Genomic DNA, 22,814 nt, shown 5'->3' on the forward strand with positions numbered 1-22,814 from the left:
CTCTGCTGACAACAACTTAATTAGCTGCTATCACATGTGGAAATGGCAATCATCTCTGGCACAGAGGCTGCTGAAATAAGAACTCAACTCTAATAAAAGCAACTTAACAGAGGCAACATCATAGCATATCTACAAATTTAAAGAGAACTGTCTCTTCAAAAAAGGAATCCAGACAAATTGGAAGAGAAATGTCTATAGTGGCAAACAATTTAAACAAGAACTAATCAAATGAAAGATTCTTTTAAATAAAACCAAATCTGGCTCATCTATCCATGACAACGGCTACTCTGTTCATAGGATATATGAGTGTTTCTTTTTTTAACCCTCCATCTCCAGACATCTCATCAACAGCATCAATCATCAATTTAAAGAAGCAACAACCTTCTACCTGAGGGTGTGTATGAGCTGGGAGTTGGGGTAGGAATATGTTTAGCATCAGAATCAGAGATGGAACAAAGAAGTAACTTGAACACTACCTTCCTGAGCAAAACTGATGAACTGTTCAGGAACAGGGAGACTGGGAACTAGCTTATCTGTAACAAATTCTATGTGTCCCAAAGTCTTTGTTTCTTAGTTGTGTACTCAAAAGACTGCAAGTACTCAGAACAGGAATTAAATAAGTCCAACTACAATTTACTGCAGTTGATATCAGACTTTATACCAACTGCTATTTTTGTTATTGAAGATAAGAGTTTAAACTCATACAATAAATTACTATTACTGGAATTTCACATGAATAATTTTAAAATGCAACCAATTTTGTTAATTCCAAATTTCTAAATTTACTTAAGCAGACTGATTTGGTTCAAGTAAAAAGAAACCAATCAACGTTAAGGAGTAGCTTACCTGGGCCAAAAGGTCTAAAAAAAAAGGTCTATGTCAAAAAAATTACAAAACTTAAGAGAACACTCAGATAGTTTTAAATTCCTACCAAAAGGGAATAAATAAGCACTAAAGAAGGAAAAGGTTACGCACTTCTAATTTGTGCTCTTTCTCTGCAAGGGCTTCCTTTTGACAGCGAAGGAAATCTGCTAGCATTCGAGTGAGCTGCTTCCTATCATCGATTTCAGCCGCCAGTCTGCCGTTGTAATCTGCCAGCAGCATGCAGGCATCCTCTACCGTTTTAGAAAGCCTTTCTCCAGATTCTTTATCTAAGAAAAGTACAGAATAACAAAATAATTACACAACAAAAACAATGCCATACGCTGTTTCCTTATCCCAACTCCCAGAAAAGTTCCAGATCACATTTCCTTTCCTTACCTGTTATTTTATCTAGTAGGGAGACTTCTTGAACTTCAACAGGCAGAGAAGCTATCCTTTGGTGAACTGCTGCATCACCTGAAGCTGCATTTTCTAGATCTTGCAGTGCTCTAACGAGATCTAGAGTCTAAAAAGTTATACAACTTTAGAACCAAGATAAATGAAGCTGAAACAAGTATAGAAGACTGGAAATTCATTTCATATCCTTTAATCCTTATGGGCTATTTACTAGTTTAACTATAAACTGCTTTTGAACACAGTCCCTTTTATATATTATGAAAAAGAAGCTATACTATGTTAGGTATTGGAAATATATAAATTGGAAACATATAAATGTTTCCAATGGTAGAGACAGACAGTGTAAAAATAATTATCTATTAGAATGATGTGATTCATTTATATGCCAAGTACATTTAGTGGTAAAAAGGAAGGCAGGCTGTAACTTCAACCTAGAGAATACAAGTCTTAACGTATGTTACATTTATTCTATTATTATTATACCCAAGAAGAATTTGTAGTATTAAATTGAATATTGGGGAATGGGGGATACAAATCATCATCCACCACAACATAGAACAGTCTCCCAAATTCCACTTCTCAATGATGTCATTAAGGCACAAGAGAAATTTAGTTTTGCAATCTGTATGTTCATATAGTATCTTCAACTAGTCTACGGTTTGTTACTAAGATAATTAAAATATTATTAGGTTCCATATATCTGGTGACTAATATTTATATAATGCTTAACAAGTATTTTATCATTACAATATTTTAGTTGCACTGTTTTCATATCAGCTATAATTAGGAGGGAAGGGCAAGTCTTTGCTGATGATTTCAAAACTCATAATGTCTCTAAAGTTACTCTAAAAAAAAATGAGTAAATTTTCTTTTTATTAGAGTCCATCCCCATCCCACCTCTTTTTTTTTCTTTCTTTTTTCATCTCTAAGCCTAGATCTTGAAATGCTAGGAAATTACACACATGCATGAAAAATACACGGTATTATCAATTCTCTGTACATATTTAGATGACACTGACAGCCAATTATTGATTTTTCTTTAAGCTCTTCCCTTAGAAAAAATGCTACCACTGGAGTGTAGCACATAGAAAATGATCAAACACGATAAGAATAAATGAAACCCAATAAGAAATATACTATCCCAAGTGTGCTTTTAATTCATTACTATGTGTTTAAAAATCCCAATATTTTAAAAAATAATTTTGTTATAAGATATATCCCCTCTACAATGAAAGTGAGCTTAAGAGCAATGACAATTACCAGGAAACTTGTTTCTCATAGTGCCCCAATTAACTTATATATTATTATTTTTTAATCAGTCTTAGAAAGTTCTAAAAAGAAGAAACCAGGCTTATGGCTTTGACAATGTACGCATGCTTTAACTACAACCTACTCTCACCACACCTTCACACTCCTACATGAGTTAATTCTAAATTCCCAACGCTTGATCAAGGATCAGATAAGAAAGCAAAGTTGTCTGAAACAGCACCATGGACTTCCTGATAGAGGAGAATGCAATGAGTTCAACTGGATCCTCCAAAGAGAAATTGTAGCCATTCTTATAAAGCCATAAATAAAATGGTAACTATACAGCTGAACCATTGAGAAATAAGCAGTACAATTAATCTGAAAATAGTCATAAAACAAAAAGCAGTAGCATTTTATACAAATACTGAGGGAAGAGCCAGCCAGTTACTCAGATACTCCTAGGAAGTACAACTTAGGTTACTCTTTCATCTGGGAGAATTACTACTAAATATAGGTCAGACCCTATATTTAGAACTGGAGTAAAATACCATTCATGGAATCATAATGGGGCTCTTCGTATGAAGTGATTCCCTGTCTTAAATTATTACCAAATAGAAAGAAATACAAGCCTTAGTGTCCGGTTGTTCCAAGTGTTATGGTATTACACCTCTATTCAAGCTCTTATCCATGGTGACCATGCGGGCTTCAGCATTCCTGTCATTGAGTCAGCAGGGGCTTCACTCACGTACTAGCTGAGAGCCCCAGTCAAATTCTTTCTGCCTTCGGAGTACTTAAACTGCTATAAACCTACAGTTCTAGGCAGTAATTGGCTTATCTTTATTTTAAGCTCCTTTCATTGGGGAAGAGCTCCATCCAGCCTCAGGTTTCATGCAGTGAGTTCTGGTCTAGTCCTTAAACTACCCTAGAGCACGTAAGCTATTTTTACTCTATAAGGATACTAATTTCTGCCAACCATGTCTACTTCCAGACCAAAGTTCAGCAGGAACCATGCTGTGGCTCACATACTGAATTACGTTTCTGTACCATTTCTAGCCCATGAAGATATTTACCTTGTTTTAAGAGTATGGCTATGTCTTCATTTTCTCCTTTTAAATTTTATCTGTCCCTCCTATATGTTTGAAATATAGAAGGAGGAAGCTTTAAGACTCAATGTCCACATAATTAATGTAAAAATGTTTTTCTGAAATCATCTGATGGTTAAGGAATACTATACTGTACCAACCTGGGAGGACATGGAGTAACAAGATAATGATTCTAATTCATTTTGTTTTACCATGGAACTACCTGGTTCTACATAGCTGTGTAGAACCGTATGAATACATACTCATTAATCTCTAACATGCATTTTTACATGTTTAAAAGCAAAAAATACTTAAAAGAGTAGTGTTTATCTCTAGGAACGGAATTTTTAGTGTACTTAAAATATAAATAAAATAGTCTTATCATATAATGCTTTATCTATTTAAAAGGAAACTGGATATCTCACCAGATCTAATGATACTTAGCAATTAAATCCTCTTTCTATGCAAAATATGACTGCCTAATGTACAATATACAACACACTAAACACAAACTATTTATTAACCAGAAAACAACTCACGTAAGCTTCTTTCTGGTACCCAGAATTATATTAAAGTCAATCTACAGAAGTAAAACATCAGAATCAATAAAGCTTGGCGACTAAGGTACTCCCTTAAGAGAGAAAAACTGCTACCTGTGGAGGTTCACTTGGAGATCCTAGAGAGGAACAGTTTTCATTTTCATCCACCTTTATCTGTTCATAAGTTCGCTTCCTAGGCTTCTTATCGCCATCTGAATTGAACGAACATTTAAGTTTTAACGAGACAGTGTACATTTTAATGAAGAGATAATGATAAAAAATTATATACTTACAAAGAGCTTGCTTAAGTTGTTCTAATACATCATTTTCATAAACAGACCTTTCTTCCCATATAGATAACACTCTTCCAAGGTGCTTCTTACAACTCTCATCAGTCTCACTAAAGAAAAATAAAAATGTTAACAGTAAAAATACACAGTCTATTGAAAAGATAATGGTGATTTTAAACACCTCCCTCCCTGAAAAAAGCTGCCCAAATGTTTACTGAGCACCACTATGTACCAGCAGTTCAGGGATAAAGTGACCAAGACAGACATATTCCCTTAAAGCACTTAGAGACATATTATTAAACAAAAAAATTACCAAAAATGGTGGAAGTGTTAGTACTGGTGACTAGGGATTATCAAGAAGATGTCCCTGACCTAATGGGGGTTGAACGTGAAGCTAAGGAAGACTTCTAATGGGTGATTTTTAAATTTATTTAACAAATATTTATCGATCAAGGCACTATCTCTGACACTGGAAATACAAATGCAGCTTTATGGCAGCTGTAATTTGTAAGTGCCAGAGTGTTAAAGACAAGCAGAGACCGAGCCCAGTTCAAGAGAGATCAGGCAGGGTATCTGAGGAAGGTTATTTGAGGAAATGACATATTTAGTTTGAATTCTGAAGACTGGGTACATGGGGAGTGGGAAACCAGACTACTCCCAACCACTTCCCACCGGTTTCATCACTGCCACTGCAGACTGATGAGCCACTATTATCGCTCACCTGGATTTCTCTAACAGTCTTCTCACTGGTCTCCCAAGCCCTACTCTTTCATTCTATTCTCTGCTAATGCAAATCAGATCATACTCCTCTCACTCCTCTAAGAACCACCAATCATACCAAGAATAAAAGCGAAATCCTTATCCTGAACCACAAGGTGGACATGTTCTGCTTCCTGGCTACCTCTCAGTCCACGTTTCCTAAATACAAGTCTCCTTCCTGGCTGATTCTCCAACATGCCCAGCACATGGCTATCTCATTTTCTTCTGCCAGTGTTTTCTCCACCTAGGATCCTTTCCTCCTAGATAGTCAAATGGCTCATTTCATCCCTCCCTTTAGTCTCTGTTCAAATGCCACCTCCGTAAAGCAGTCAATCTTTATCTCATGAAATAACTGAGCACCATCATACTCTCTAGTTTCTTCCCTGCTTTGTTTCTTCATTGCACTTATCTTCTGACGTTGTTAATATTCACTTGTCTATCTAGTTATTACCTCTGTCATCCACTGAAATGTAAGCTCCACTACAACAGAACTTTGTCTCGTTCACTACTGTATCATCGCCTAGCACATAGTAGGTGGTCAATAAATATTTTACTGAATTCTAGCATGATGCAACATACATAAAAAAGCCCAAGGCAGAAAAAATTAAAAGAGGTTAACTGAACCTAAACTTAAACTGTGTAGACTACAGAGTGTGTGTGTGGGAGAAATGTGACAAAGGAGTCTGAAGGGATAGACTGGGCCATGAAGAGACAACTGAAATCTCACTCAGGACTTGAGACTTGATCTCTAGGACAAATGAGAACCCCCCAAAGGCAAGAGAGTGCAAGAGCTCTGCAACTCTGGTTACAGTTTCCTAAATGGATTAAACAATACTGGAGATTATTGTGATTATACAGAAATGACATTATGGTAAGTGGAATGGTAAGAAATCTAAAGAGCTGAGGGAACTTCGGGTACTAAATGGGATAAAGGAAGTGAAGGAGAAAGGACAGTGTGATGTATTATAAATCACTGTATCACAGAGAGTTCAAGGTAACACCTAATTTCTCATACAGGCATCTGCATAGATGGAGTTGCCCCTCATCAAGAGAGTGAAACCTAGAGAAGAAGCAAGTATCACAGGGAGCAAGGACATAATGAGTTCAATAACAGACACAGCGTGTTTAAGATGTTTGGAGGCATGTGACTAGAAAGCCAATACGCAATTAGACATACAAGACTAAAACAAAGGGAAACCATATGGACTGGAACATAGGACTATCAGTTTTTAGCGTGTGGATAATAACATATACATGAAATGTATGAAATCACCCAGAGAGCTAGTAAAGAGTATGACACCAGAAGAGGGACTAGGACTGAAGTGGAACAAGACAGTATCTAAACTGAAGGCTTAAATATTCATTTAAGAAAGCAACATACAGCAGTGTTGCACACTCTGTAATTTTTAAAAAATGTATCTACTGTGACTAAACCTGTAGGGCAGGTGGTGAATATATTTTCATCCTTAAATCATTCAACACAGACCATCATTCACCACTGGATTCTGTAATTCAGATTGATTTAATAATCTACCAAATATTTGCATATAATGTTTGGAAATAAACATGTGAAAAAGTTCAGACTTCTACTCTCAGAATTTTTCTGTAGCAAAATTCTCAACAGGTTTGATTATTTTAAATAAACATTCTATATTTCCAAAGCATTTAAAAATGTTATGACATACTCACACTCTAGAAAACCTAAAATCATTATAAGCAGTATGAGAGAAAAGGGTACCAAGTTTTTTCAGAAACATTAGTTGAAAGATTGATAGTATTATAAGCAGACAAATTTTCAGTTCAACACATTCCTTCATTCGTAATGAATTTCATTCCAATATGGTAGTTGCTTTTGGTCACTTAAAAAAAAGCTGAAATTCAAGTACTTCAAATGCCCAACTCAGCAACAGTTCAAAATTTTTTTCCTTCACAGGAAGTACTTAACATATTTACAAACATCATTTCAAATGAAATGTCTTTTTCAAATGAAAGTCTTTTCAAATGAAAACTTCAAAGAAATATATTCCCTGTTTTTCACTTTAATGTCTTACAGGCAAGTTTTAGCAAAAGGACATATTAGGCATTCAAAACAAATTACCTAGTACCCAAAACAATTATCATACCTTGAAACATGCTTAAAAGCCTCCACTATAACTGGTGCAAAATCTTTTGTAAACTCCGGCCCCTTCCTTTTGCTGTTCTGAATGACATCATTGGCTAGGTAGAGAAAAGTAAGCTTCCTGTTTGGTTTGGCTGAAACAAACAAACAAAATTAATCTACTTAAAATATCCTCACTTAACTTGGACAAGCTTTCTCAATATTTGAATTAAGCAGCTTGAGAACTACAACAAACCTACTAACCTTTGTGTGCCATGTTTGACCCGTAGCTTCTCATTTTACTACCAAACTTATCAAGTCACTATTCTTTACGGAATAACTACTCTATGGTTTCTGGAGATCACTCATGTGAGGAAAAAAGAGAACTCAAGTGGCAGAGGTGGTCAATGAATTATCTGTTCCCTTACTGAGTCATTGAATTACTTATTCTGGATTGCTAATCTTATCATTATTTCCAAACTAAGTAGTTTTATACACTGAAATCCTCACATCTGTGTAAGAATGCATGTCTGTGACTATCCTGTACTAAGTTTTAACTACATGAAATATAGCCACTTAAAGCAAGATGGTGATTGATCATGTTATTAAAATAGTGTGCTAAATCTTTAGTTGAATTCATGACTTTTAATACCCATGCTGATTTAAAAATCAGTCATTCAGTTATTGTGAAATGAGAGTACAAAATGTGAAATAAGTTGAAATTATGTATGTTTTGTTTATGAAATAAGTATTTGCCAAGCTTAACATAATAAATGTTAGGGAGACCAAATGGACAAAGTTAAGATTTTTCCCAACTTTGGATTACATGGTCTTGAATAAGTGATTCATTTTAACAAAAATATGCTCTTAATATATTCTGTAGGTATAGTCATCCTTCTAAAAGAGCAGACAAGATTTCAATAACTGTTGAGCAGAATACATTTTACTAGCTACAATGGTAAGTGGTATAGTAGCACTGATTATGACAAGACTCATATATATAAGGAAAATTTCTTAGTTGAACATTATCTTTTATACTGACTATTTTCATTACGTAATTTTACTAGAATTAAACTTGAATTATTTAAAGCCATACAATTATATTCAGAAACATCATACTTGTAGCATCCACATTACAATGGTGTAGGGGATTTATGATCAGGACTGATAATCCAATGCACTATTCATGTGAGCCAGCTTATTGGATTTAAGACAAAAATTTGGGCATGCTGCTTTTGGTCCTCAAGATCTGAGTATTCAATTTAAAATTTAAGACACTTTTGAGTTCATATCCTTCTTTTAGGGGAAACTAGCACCCTAACCATCTTATAAGAAACTGTAAAATATTGAGTTACATCTGATCAGACTTTACAGACCTGTGCTGCCATTGCATGACCTGGTTTGCCTGTCTACGAGTTGCAGCCCACCTCTTTATATGCTTTTTAAAGTTGCAGGCATAGAATAAAAATAAGGAAGAAATGATAATACCAGAGAGCAACTTCTGATTGTTCTGGCTCTTGTCTGGTTAGTGAAACCCATAGAGTATGTAACTGGTTAAGATACCAAGACCCCTTACCATAAAGATGATAATAATATTAAGTTTCCCAATATTCAACCCTATCTCTTTTTATCCACCCCCTGCTCACAGAAATCCCCAAGGAAAGAAAAGGCCTTATTCAATCCAAGTATTAACAGTATTAGTTAATCCAAGTATTTGCCTTCTCAGCATCAAAACGAGTTTAAAAACTCAATGTGCTGACAATAACTCAATTAAAAATATACAATTCAATGTTCTAAGCATTTTTATATATTACCTAATTAAATCCAAATAATGTAAGGTACATCATTAACTGCATTTGGCAGCTGAACAAAAAGACATCAAAAAGGTTATCTCCCCACAGTGAAACAGCAAGGAAAGGACCGTCCAGGATTTGAATCCATAAAGTCCAACTCAAAAGCATTCCCTCTTTACAACTAGACTATGCCTCCTGTCACAAATGAAAGGGGATATTATCTTTTTAGAAGATTTAGTATCAACTCAACCAAAATATATTAGAATGTTAGCAGCATTATTCACAATAGCCAAAAGGCAGAAGCAATCCAAGTGTCTGTCAACAGATGAATGGATAAGAAAAATGCGGTATACATATACAAATGGAATACTATTCAGCATTAAAAAGAAAGGACATTCTGACACATGCGACACATGCGACAACATGAATGAACCTAGAGGACACTATGCTAAATGAAACAAGCCAGTCACAAAAAGACATACACTGTGATTCCATTTACATTAAGTTCCCAAAGTAGTCAAATTCACAGAAAAAGTAGAATGGTGGTTGCCAGTGGCTAGGGAGAGAGAGAAATGGAGAGGTACTGTTTAATGGGTATAGAGTTCCAGTTTTGTAAGATGAAGAGTTCTGGAGATGGATGCTGAAGGTAGCTGCAAAACAGTATGAATTACTAAATACCACTAAATTGTACATTTTAAAATGGTTAAAGTTATGTTTATTTTACCACAAAAATTTAAAGTATATATTTACGCTATTTTTCAAATTTGTGAGCTACTGACCTCAAAAATAATTCAGAATCTTTTCTGCAATATACACTAAACTAAAACTTTACAAGATTTCAACATGCATTCCCAGTATATTCCAAAAGACGAACTCTGTACTAGGAGCATGGCTTTAGAATGGGATCCAAACACCAAGACATTATTTTTATTTTTTTCCTTGTGGAACCCAGGCTTAAATATGAGAAATGCCTAGAAATTGCCATAAATTATACCCTTCTCCAAATTTCCAGGGAAAAAAATTTACTTCCATTTAGTTTTATGTGTACCTTTATGTAGAACAAATAATAAACTAATGGAACTAATCACAACAAGCAATTCCAGAAGAAAATCACAAAAATGATTTTCAAATAAATTTTGATAACCTGCAAATAACAGAGCCATAAATTGTTATTAAAACATACAAAGTTAACAGAAAGGGCAAACAAACCATTTCACAATTTTTAAAAGAAACAACACTATTGGCTACAGAATATAAGGCTAATTAATGGGTCTGACATAATCAATTCCTATGTCTCTACTGTTCACAGGGTTCCTTATAAAGACACCTATTTTTCCAATCTTCCATTCAATTTACTAATATTCATTTAATGTTTGCCATGTGCCAGGGACCATGCCAGGTACAGACCAAAAATAACCTTTTCTGACCGATCAGGAAGTTTGCAAGCATCATACAAACTGGCATATGATAGGTTACATGACTAAAAATGTTAGTTCTTTTTCTTTATTCTTTCTCTTCACTAATATATCACACCAACACCAGAAGCATTTGTAAGTACAATATTATATCCCAGTGTGTCTGTGTGTATACTGCTGTGTTTAGATCAATAAAGGAAAAGCCAAATAAGGACCAGTCAACATTTATACTGTGAGAATGCATTTTCTTGCATCTCATCTAAATGAACTAAATTTTAAGCTCCTGTAGGTACTAAAGTCCTTTGTCCTTATCAACAGGTGCATCAAAGTAACAATAATAATAAAATCTGGCTGGCTAATAAATGAGAACACAGTATTACCTAAAAAGTTGAGCAAACTCCCCAAAAAGAGCAAGACAAGTTCAGTTCATCACACGAGAAGACGGTTACATAATAATTCACAAACAATTCAAATAAAAGATCAATCACAAATCAACCATACTTCAATTTTACAAAAAGGAGAACAGTCTGGGCTATTGAACAATATGAAACAAACTCAGTCAAAGGATTAAAGAAATGCCATCCAGTCTCACTAATTCATGATCAGTTCATAATGCAGTTTTACTTCTTCATAATCAGAAAGTGGCAGTATCCTTACTTACCTTCTTACACTGTTCAGACCATATGCCTACTTATTTTGATATGATATAGAAAGTCATAATGTAATTTAATCACTGTTTTTATGGAGATTGAAATTTAAAATGACAGTAGATGACAATGCTGATAAATACAATAGCTAAAAAATTTTTGTGTTATCTATAAACACAAGAACTTTCTTTCCAAAGAAAGCCTTCTACATAGAGAAGTAGAAAAAAATCTGAATAAACAAATATATATATATATATATATATATATATATATATATATATACACACATACATATGCATGTATACACATACACACAACAATGAGCATTACCACAGGTCTTACAGAAGGAAATCAGAAGAAAAGCTATTATCTTGAAACAAAAATCTATTAAAGATTTATTAACAACTGTTGGACAGCCCTATTTATTTCCCTGATGAATTACAGACTAAAAAACATGTTCATATGGACACATAGGTGGTTGTAAGGCAGAAACTGCTTTAACTTAGTAACAATTCTTTGTCACAGAAAGTGCAGAACCAACAGATGATTCCTGAATGGATTCCATCTGTCCCAGACAGCAGAGAGTTCAGTCAGACACAGACGGCTGCTGCTTAATTGCTGAGGTGGGTGAAAAATGGATGGAGCTGCTATAGTCCCGTATCACCACCAGGATGCCTCAGACTTTGGGCAGCCCATCTCTTGCTTAAAATCCTTCAAAGATGATCTGTTTTAACATTTGAAATTCTTAATATGACCCAAAGGCCCCAAAAGGTCTGTCTATACCCTCCACTCTCCTCTCTTTTCATGCCCAACTACTCCTCCAACTTCCCCAACTCCTACCATGCACTAGACCTCAGTTAAATGGGTTCCTCTAGTTTTCCTCTGACCACCCAGTACACACAGGTTAGGCAGCCCTGATATGCTCTCCTTGCACCTCATACTTTTCCTATGGAGCACTTACCCAAGCTATAATTGTTTTTATTTAATCTAGTGCTTCCCAACTGAATTCCATCTAAAGCAAAAATTGTCAGTCTCATCTACCAATCCAAGGAATCAACCCCAAAAGCTGATTCATAATTTGCTCAGTATTTACTAACAATAAATTTTGGCCTAAACCTATGCCTTTAATTATTGTTCCACTAACCTGGCTTCTGGTCTTAATCTCACCCAAAGGTGAAACGAAAACACATGTAAAATTACACTACTCTCAGAAACCTCAACTTCAGATTCAGATTATGAAAGACAAACTTCTTTACAGATGTAGCTACTCTTCCTTATTTTTGATGTATTGAGTTCAAATATGTTCCTTTCCTCACCCTCATTCTAGAGTTCTCACAAATCAATAACGTATTAAAAAAAAATGGGCAAGTAGTGTGAATGAGAAAGTCAAAGAAACACAAATGTTAAGCAAATAAAACCAACTATCATTTTCTACTTGTAGACTGATCAATATGAAAGCCTGACACTAACTAAAGTTAGCAAGAGTATGGGTGTCCCCTTTAAATACCTTCATGTATTGGTGATTAAAATATAAATTAGAGCAACCTCTTAGAAAAATAATTTGGGGATATCAATGAAAAATGTAAATGCAAAAATCCCCTGACCCTGCAAATTTCATTCTCTGAATTTATCCCTTGGGTGTATTCCCATAAATGCACAAAGAAATCACTAAGGATACTCATGATGACAACAAAAAAGAGAGGCCTAAGTAAGTCATGGTACAGCTGTACAATCCAATACTCAACAGTCGTTCAAAAATGAAACAGATTTATATACTGATATGGAAAGATATCTAAGACATAGTATTTAGTTACACACATCGACCTAAACACACACCCACAACAGATAGCTCTACTGTGAGGGAAGATCAAGAAAGAATTTGGCAGGGATCAAGAGTTATTAGCAAAGAATTAAATCATTAACAGGGAAACATATGAGCTATATACTAAATGATTAGAGCCTACATGCTGAAAAGGGCTTCTGGTTACTGCTGACTTAGTGCTCCAGTCACTGACTTTGTCCGGCAGGTGCTTTTACCCAGGGTCTCTCCTATTTCAACGTCTGGTAAAAAACAAAACAACTCCACCTAGTTCCAGACAAATAGACATATTTCCCATTTTAAAAGGCCAGGGGCAATCCTGGTTCCTCAAACCTTAAAAACTTTGATTTTGGTATATGCAACAAATGAACTCTTAAAATCTTGAAAAGAACAAACTTCATCCTGGAGCACTACACCACTATAAAAGACACTGTGAACTGGAAGAGTTCTAAAGAATACACATCACATTGTTTATTCACATTATGCTTACATCCACTCAGAATTGAAACTAAAACCTCTTTTGGCTTATTAAAAATATTTTAAAAAGTATAGTCAGTTACAATGTGTCAATTTCTGGTGTATAGGACAAAGTCCCCGTCATGCAGATATATACATACATTTATTTTCATGTTCTTAAATCTCTACCTTTCCTTTTATATACATTCCTCTTCTTGTACCAGCATCATACTCTTGCAGTTTCAATGTCTTTACAGTCTGTATGGATACCTAAAAGGGCATACTACTTCCATTATTATTTTCCCTTCAAAATTGTCAACACTCACAAGACAAAAATTTCCTTGGTTCTTCCTCCACATTTACTTTTCCCAGTGATTTACAGAATTAGCTTTAAGTTTCTTTTAAGAAAACAAATTTCTCATAGACTTTCCTGAATTTACAGATTGATCTGGGGATAACTGACCTCTATGCAATAAATTTTTACTTAGCATTTTTACCTACTATTGTACTTTAAAAAAATTACAACAATGCGTTTTAAACCAATAAAAAAGTAAAAATTAGTGTTTAGCATAGTTACATTAAAATAAGCTTGTTAAAATACTAACACAATATGTGAACCTGAAAATATCCTGTAATATCAAAGACAAAAAAACACCAGAAGAAAACATTAGTCTCAGAGTTCCAAATGATGTGTCCCAATCCCAATATAAAGACCAATTTGTAAGAGGACTTCTACTTCTGGGAAGATAGAGCAGACATACTTTTCCCTATTTCTCCTGCAAAGTACAACTACAAACCCTGGTCATCACAAATAAAGCAAACATAAGACAAAAGAAGGCAGACTGGCTGGAGACCTTGGGATCCAAAGAACAACACAAGGTGAGTTCCCAGAGCTTTCATTTTGCCTCATACATCTCAGATTCAAAGTTGAAGAGGCCAGCAACCCAGAAATCCTAACAGGTGCAGACATAAAAAGCTAAAACAAAAGCCTCCTCACTCTAGCCAAAGGACCAGGAAAAGGACAGCATAGTAAGACAGAAAACTTTTAGATAATAACCAATCTACTCCAGCCAAACAGACCACAGAAAGGAAAGAGAGAAAGAAAGAAAAAAAGCTGCAATCCCACTCACATCCACACCACCAAATGCTGTGATCTGAAGCCCAATACCTCTCCAGAGTGGTGTCAGAGAAGGCAAAGTAGGGAGCCTGGACTTCCACTCTCACCTAGCAGTAAAGCACTCCCCAATGGGTTGGTGTCACAGAAGGCTTAGTGGAAAGTCAGGACTTCATCATGGCCCAGCAGTATTAGGGCCACACATTCCTTCCTCCAACTCTAGTCAGTGGAAGTCTTGTGGGGAGCCAGAATTCCCACTTGCACCCAACGGTAACCTTAAGGGGTAGTGTCAGAGAAACCCAGTTGTAACAGGATTAAATAAGGACCAGCGTCTCATAACATAATACAAAGAAACTATGGATCAATAAAAAATCATTCAACATACCAAGTACCAGGAGGATCTCAAACTGAATGAAAAAAGATAATCAACAGATGCCAACACTAAGATGACAAGAGATTTGAGAATTATTTGACAAAGACTTTAGGGCAGCCATCATAAAAATGCTTCAACTAGCATATGCAGGTGTGTCAAAAATACAAAATTAATGGGATAAAGTTGAAGCAGTGCTGAGAAACTTGTAGCACTAAACGCACACATTAAAAAAGATGAACAAGTCTAAAATCAATAAGCTAAGCTCCCACTTCAATAACTTACAATAAGAGAAAAATAAACTCAGGCAAACAGGATGAAATAATAAATGTAACAGCAGAAATTAACAAAACTGAAAACATAAAAATAAAGAAAAAACTGCTTTCCCCCAACATAATTGACATACAGCACTGTATCAGTTTAAGATGTACAGCATAATGGTTTGACTTACATATACTGTGAATTGATTACCGCAATAAATTTATTTAACATCCATCATCTTGTAGAGATGTAAAAAAGATTAAAAAAATGCTTCTCCTTGTGATGAGAACTCTTAGGCTTTACTTTCTTAACACTGTCATACATATCACAGCAGTGTTAATTATAGTAATCATGTTGTACATTACATCCCTACTACTTATTTAGCTTATAACTGTTAGTTTGTACCTTTTGACCACCTTCTTCCAATTTCCCCTCCTACACTCCTACCTCTGGCAACCCCAAATCTGATTTCTTTTCTTAGGAGTTCGGGTTAGTGGCCTTTTTTTTTTTTTTTTAATGATTTCACATATAAGTGGAACCATATAGTGTTTCTTTCTCCGATTTATTTCACTTAGCATTACATTCTCAAGGTCCATGCACATTGTTACACATGGTAGCATTGTTACAAATGGCATTTCCTCACTTCTTTAAGGCTGAATAACATTCTGCTGTGTGTGTGCATATATATGTATATACACATATATGTATAGATACATACATACACACAACTTCTTTATCCATTCACCTGTTGATGGACACTTCAATGGACAATGTTTCCATGTTCTGGCTATTGTATCAGTTTTATTTCAATATATTAGCAATGAATATATGAACACTACATTAAAAATACAATAATACCTTTTTAAATTGTTCAAAATAACTGAAATACTTAAGTGTAAATATAACAAAACACGTACAGGACTTGTATGCTGAAAGCTACACAATGTTGATACAAAAACATAGAAGCAGTTCTAAATAAATGGAGTGATGTATCATGGTCATGGATTAGAAAATGTAACATAATAAAGGGGTCAATTTTCCCTAACCTGAAATGCAGGATTAATGCAACTCTTATCAAAATCCCAGCAAAATAACTTTTACTGATATAGACCAGGTTATTCTAAAGTCTTTAGAGAAAGGCAAAAGAACTAGAATAGCTAAAACATTTCCACAAAAGAGTATCGGGAGGAATCAATCTACCTAATTTCAAGACTTACTCTATAACTAACCAAGCAATCAAGATTACCTGTGGCATTGGTGGAGGGAGACACACATGGATCAATGAAATAGAAAAGAGAACCCAGAAACAGACTCACACAAATATATTCAAGTCAAATTTGACAAAGGAGCAAAGCAACTCAATAGAGGAAAGATAGCTTGCCCTTTCAACAAATGGTGCTGGAGCATTTGAACATCAATACACAAAAAGTGAACCTTGACCTAGATTTCACACCTTGTACTAAAATTAACTCAAAATGGATCATGGACTTAAGTAAAAAACTATAAATATTTTAGAACAAAACATAGTAAAAATTCTTTGGAATCCATGGCTAAGCAGAGCTCTTAAACTTGACACTAAGAGCATAATTCAGAAAAGAAAAACCTGATAAACTGGGGTTAAGCAGGGGTGTGCTGGGAGTGAGATGGATGTGGCTATAAAAAGGCAACCTGAGGGCTCCTTGAGTGGTAGAAATGTTCTATATTTGATGTTCTGATTGACAAATGACTATATTAACATCAATACCACAGTTATGATATTGTTTTATAATATCTATAATTGGAGAAATTATTTTTTTTAAAAACAGTTTTCTATGATGCTACCATTGGGGGAAGCTGGTGAAGGGTAAACAGGATTTCTCTGTATTACTCCTTACAAATGAATGTAAATCTATAATTATCTAAAAGTAAATGGTATTTTCTAGAAATTTCATGTTAAGACCTCTAGTTTTAGGGCTAAAGCATCACTGCACAAGCACTCCCAGAAGACAGTGGCTGGAAGAAAACCCAGACAATATTCACTCTACGTATCTATTTACAGACCTTAGTATCAATCTGAGTGACTTAAATCCAAAAGGATCTGGAAGCTAAAGCTTTAAAAACTAAAATAATTACTATATTAAATTAGGTAAGATAATGATGAAATAAAACAAGATTAATGTAAAGCATTTAATCTGAGAACAGTTCTCTAACTTTCTGGTGTCAGGACCACTTCTTACTCTTACAAATTACTGAGAACTCCAAACAGCTTTTGTTTACGCAGTCATATCCACCAATACTTACCTTATTAAAAATTAAAACAGAGGAATTTTTGAAATATGTACTAGTTTGCTGAAAACAATGTAAAAAAATTGCATGTTAACATGAATTTGTTTAAAAAATATTTTTCAAAAAAATTTTAATGCGAAGTCCTATTGTTTTACATTTTTGCAAATCTTCAGCTCAACAGAATACAGCTGGATTCTCATACCTGCTTCCCCATTAAATATACCACAGTATATTGTTTTAGTAAAAGTAATGAAAAAAAGCAGACCTCATCCAGATAAAAACTTGGTAAGAAAAAAGTGTTTTAACAGTCTTTACAGGTAACTGTGGATAATCTTTCAAACTACACTAAAACCCAAGCTGTAGTTTTTAAACAGAGTCTAAACTGTAATGTGGAATCTGAAAACATATCAATGAACTTTTAAAACTCTCTTATGTTAAAATATTTTAGTCTACCATGCTCTTTGAATGGATCTTTTACTTACGTATAATTTTGTAACATCATGCATTAGCCTTTTGAAAAATATTGGTTTGCTAAGTTACACAAAAATTCCAACTGTTGAAACATTTTATTAGGCAATATTTAAAAATCACATTTATAACTATATTTATTGATTTCATCAGAAAGTGTTTAAAAGCACTGGGAAGTTGTCAGACACATGGTGACACATTTTAAGTTTTCCAAAATTCTAATTTTTGCTTGAAAATTACAATTTCATAATGGGAAACAAATACTGTTAGTTGCCTTCCCTAATGAAGTAGGCTCATTACATTCATTTTTGAGAAAATATCTACTAAATACCCCTGATTGAATAACCACAGTTTCTCTTGTCAGTCATTTTTTTCAAACAAAATGGTGCTTCATAAAAAAAAAAGCAGCTGATTTAGTTCACAACTCAATTATACAGGCATATTTATCCAGAATGTGCAGTATGTAGTATTTTACTTTAAGCCTTATTTTGTCACATAGATTATTAAAAAGATGTGTAGTCACATCTAATGTCATGCTCAAAAGTCGAAGACTGAGAGCTTTTCCCCTAAGATGAGGAAAAAAGAAGGATGTTCACTTTCACTGCTTTAATTCAATATAGTATTGGAACTTTTAGCCACAGCAACTAGGCAAGAAAAAGAAAAAAAAGGGCATCCAGATTTAAAAGGAAGAGTTAAAATGATCTGTTCAGCAATTCAGCAAAGTTGCAGGATACAAAACACTCAAAAATGAATTGCATTTCTATAAGTTAACAAAGAACAATCCAAAAAAAGAAACTAAGAAAACAATTCTAGTTACAATTATATCAAAAAGAATTAAATACTTAGGAATAAATTTAACCAAAGAGGTATCAGACTTGTACACTGAAAACTATAAAAGGAAATAAAAGATACAAATAAATTGAAATACATCCCATTTTCATGGACTGGAAGACTTAATACTATTAAGATAACACTACTCAAAGCAACCCACATATTAAATGCAATCCCTATCAAACTTTCAATGGCATTTTTGCAGAAATAGAAAAACCCACCCTAAAATTCATATAAATCTCCAAGTGATCCCAAATAGCCAAAACAATCTTGAAAAAGAAAATTAATTGAAAGACTCATACTTCCTAATTTTAAGAGTTACTAGAAAACTACAGTAATCAAAATAGTATGGTGGAGGCATAAGGACAGACATACAGACCAACAGAACAGAGAGCCCAGAAAAAAAACCTTGCTAAGAGTCATCACTAGTCATTATGGAAACATGAAATTGAAACCAATGCTACACTACACTTACTACAGTATCTTTTTTCAAAACAAAAATGAAAAACAGAAAATAACAAGCACTGGTAAAGACGTGCAGAAATTGGAATCCTAGTGCACTGCAAGTGGGAATGTAAAACAGTATAGTTGTTCCTCAAAAAATTTAGCATAGAATTACCATATGATTTAGCAACTCCACTTCTGTGCACATATTCAAAAGAATTAAAGAAAGGATTCAGACAGGTATCCTTATAAGTATGTTCATATCAGCATTATTCACAACAGCCAAAAAGTGGAAGCAACTCTGTATCATCAAAAAATGATTAAATAAAATGCGGTATATACATACAAGAGCATTATTCAGCCTTAAAAAGGAGAGTAATTCTCACATGCTACAACATGGATGAACCTTGAGGATATTATGCTAAGTTAAGTAAGCCAGTCACAAAAGAATAAATTGTAAGATTTCACTTCAGTGAGGCAACCAGAGTTGCAGAGTGACAAGAAGCAGAAGGGTGGTTGCCAGGAGTTGGGGGAAGAACAGGGAATTATTGTTTAATGGGTATGGAGTTTCAGTTTGGGAAAATAAAAAGAGTTTTGGAGGGAGATAGTGAAGATGTTTGGAGGATAATGTGAATGGACTTAACTGCACTGAATTACACACTTAAAAACTGGTTAAAATGAAAAATATATATTATGTATATTTAACCACAACAAAGAGAAAGAAAAAGCTGTTAAAATTTTAAATTTTATGTTATATATATTTCAGAACAATGTGATAGACTGAAAAAACTGGAAATTTTTCAAGTCTTTATCAACCAGAGAAGTGCTTATAACTGAGTTCATTATTTGCCTTAAGATGTCAGAAGCTCCTAATTTAGGCACTATTCTTAAAAGAAACAGCAAAACATTCTACAATACTCTTTCTAGCTGTAAAAGTCTGATTCTATACACTTTCCAACATTCATTCAATAACTCATTCAACACATACTGAGAATCTACCGTACACTCAATTCTGAGGAAACAAAGGAATAGGCTCAGTTCTTCAGTAATAGGAAACTCAACACAGAATCATCAAGATACTATACGATAAATGCTACAATAAGAGCAGTAAGCACGTAGGAGGTATTACTACAGAAAATGTCAAGAGTAGAGAGAACTGGCAAATATAAAGACAAGACCCTTGAAATGGAGTCTGGGGAGCAGAAAGGAAAAGAATGGAGACAAGTGAACAGAGTGACACACCAAGCCAACAAACACGAACATTACAGGAGTCTGAGAAGAGAGAGAAGAGGATGCATAAAGAGTATGTGGAGAAATAATAGCCAAGAACTCCCCAAATTTTAGGAAAAACTGAATCTACAAATCCAAGAAGCTCAAGAAGCCCAATGAACTCCAAGTAGGAGTAACTCAGAGACCTACCAAAGGTGGGAAGTTACGGCTTGGTGGTAGAGTGCATGCTAAGCACAAGACCCTAGGTTCAATCCCTAATACCTCCATTAAAATAAGTAAATAAATAAACCCAATTACCTCCCAACAACAAATAGAGACCCACAATGAGCCACACTATGTTCAAACTGTCAAAAGACAATTTCTGAAAGCAGCAATTAGACTCATGTCATGTACAAGGAAGCCTCAATAAGATTAACAATTTCTCATCAAACTATGGAGGCCAGAAGGCTGTGAGATGCCATATTTAAACTACATAATGGTAGGGGGAAGGGGTTGTCAACCAAGAATTTTATATCTGGCAAAACCATCCTTCAATACTGAAGAATTAAGGCATTTCAAGCTAAAGAAAATCTGAAGGAATTTGTTGCTAGTAGACCTCTCCTACAAGAAATACTAAAGGGAGCCCTTCAGACTGAAGTGAAAAGACACTAGATAGTAACTAGAAGCCATATAAAGAAATAAATCACATCAGTAAAGTAACTTTCATAAGTTACTTTATGTTTCAGTTTGTAACTCTTTTTGTTTCCTATATAACTTAGAATACAAATGTATAAAGCAGTAAGTCTGATGAAGGACATGCAACATATAAAGATGTAGTTTGTGAGGATAACATAAAGTGGCGGAGAAAGTTGTATAGGAACAGACTGAATATGCTACTGAAGATAAGTTGTTATCAATTCAAACTAGACTTGTTACAAGTTTAGAATATGAACTGGAAGGGAAAAAAAACAAAAAGAAAAACAAAAGAACCTCACCTCCCAAAACAGGATTAGGGACTATGGGTGAATGAACTTAAATTAATTCTTCCTGAAAAAATTAGGGAAAGCTGCAGAGAGAAGTTGCCCAGAGATCAGCATATCAGAAGGTAGGAGACAGAGTAGAAATAGAAAAAGTGAAGAGACTACAAAAGCATACAGACACACAAAAGTGCAACGTGTTTACATCATTTTTTTAAATTGAGGAGAAATTCACATAATATTAAATTAACCATGTTAAAGTGTATAATCAAAGGGCAATTACATGATTATGCAACCATCACCTATATCTGGTTCCAAAACATTTCTGTCACCCCGAAAGACAACCTCATACCCACTAAAGTCATTCATTCCCCATTCCTCTTCTTCCCCTACCCTCAGCCTCTGGAAATAAATTTGTGGATTTACGTATTCTGGATATTTCTTATAAACAGAATCCTACAATATGTCACATTTTGTGTCTGGCTTCTTTCATTTCACTTGTCTTTGAGGTTCATCCACATTACAACATGAATCAGTATTTCATTTCTTTTTATGGCTGAGTAATATTCTACAGCATGGATGTTCCACATAAATCCATTTATCCACTGATGGACATTCAGGTTGTTCCCACATTTTGAGTATTGTGAATAACGTTGCTATGAGCACTCTTTGCAAGAGTTCTACTTAAAGATAAAGACCCGGGCAGTGGGATGGGACAGAAGAGGCAAAGAAAATATTGCTAAAAGAGCAATAACACGGCTGGAGGTGAAGCATGTATGAAGAGTGGGGTCAAGACAATCCTGAAGTTCTGAGTTTAGGCAACTGGTAGACAGTAATCCCTTTCACTGAAGTAAGAAAGACAGGAAGAGTAACAGGGAAGTGGGACAAGAGTGGGGAAAGACAACAAAGTGTTGCTTTGTACAAGATGAATTTGAGATGCTCAAGAAATATCATTCGGTGACATCGAGACTGAGGCTTTAAAAAAAAAGTATCATTGAGTCATCAGCATACTGATAGCAAAAAACAAAAATTACATCTAAAGCATCAAATTATAAGTGCATAAATGAAATTATTTTTAATCATTAAGAGTTCTCTATGTGTTAGTTATAGCATATCAATTGCATTTTTAAAACTCTAAAACAATACCTGGATTAAATCTACATTAAGATGACTAAATTGTTGTAAATCTGGAAAAGTACTGTATTACTCACAGTTCTCCAGAGAAACAAGTAAGGGGTGTGTGTGTGTGCGTGTGTGTGTGCGTGTGTGTGTGTGTGTGTGTGTGTATTGTAAGAAACTAGTTCATGTGATTATAGAGGCTGTCAAGTCCCAGGATCTGCAGTCAGCAAGCTGGAGACCCTGAAAAGCTGGTGGCGTTAAGTACCTGTCTGAAAGCCAGCAGGCTCACGACACAGCAAGAGTCCAGGTTTCTGTTTGAGTCCAAAGGCAGA

The 22,814-nt window shown here is 34.7% G+C and overlaps 1 protein-coding gene across 2 annotated transcripts in view; it reads right to left on the reverse strand.

Moving 5' to 3' along the window:
• RPRD1A (regulation of nuclear pre-mRNA domain containing 1A) overlaps window positions 1-22,814 on the reverse strand; it is a 55,768-nt gene that overhangs the window by 26,541 nt on the left and 6,413 nt on the right. For both annotated transcript variants that reach the window (XM_006183404.3, XM_014558159.2), the window contains exons 2-6: window positions 7,320-7,449; window positions 4,441-4,547; window positions 4,262-4,359; window positions 1,261-1,387; window positions 976-1,151 (exon numbers count right to left, since the gene is read on the reverse strand). In XM_006183404.3, the coding sequence (XP_006183466.1) occupies window positions 976-1,151; window positions 1,261-1,387; window positions 4,262-4,359; window positions 4,441-4,547; window positions 7,320-7,449 (638 nt within the window). The remainder of the gene's footprint in view (window positions 1-975; window positions 1,152-1,260; window positions 1,388-4,261; window positions 4,360-4,440; window positions 4,548-7,319; window positions 7,450-22,814) is intronic.

The sequence above is a fragment of the Camelus ferus genome, chromosome 24, assembly GCF_009834535.1.
Source record: "Camelus ferus isolate YT-003-E chromosome 24, BCGSAC_Cfer_1.0, whole genome shotgun sequence".
NCBI lineage: Eukaryota > Metazoa > Chordata > Mammalia > Artiodactyla > Camelidae > Camelus > Camelus ferus.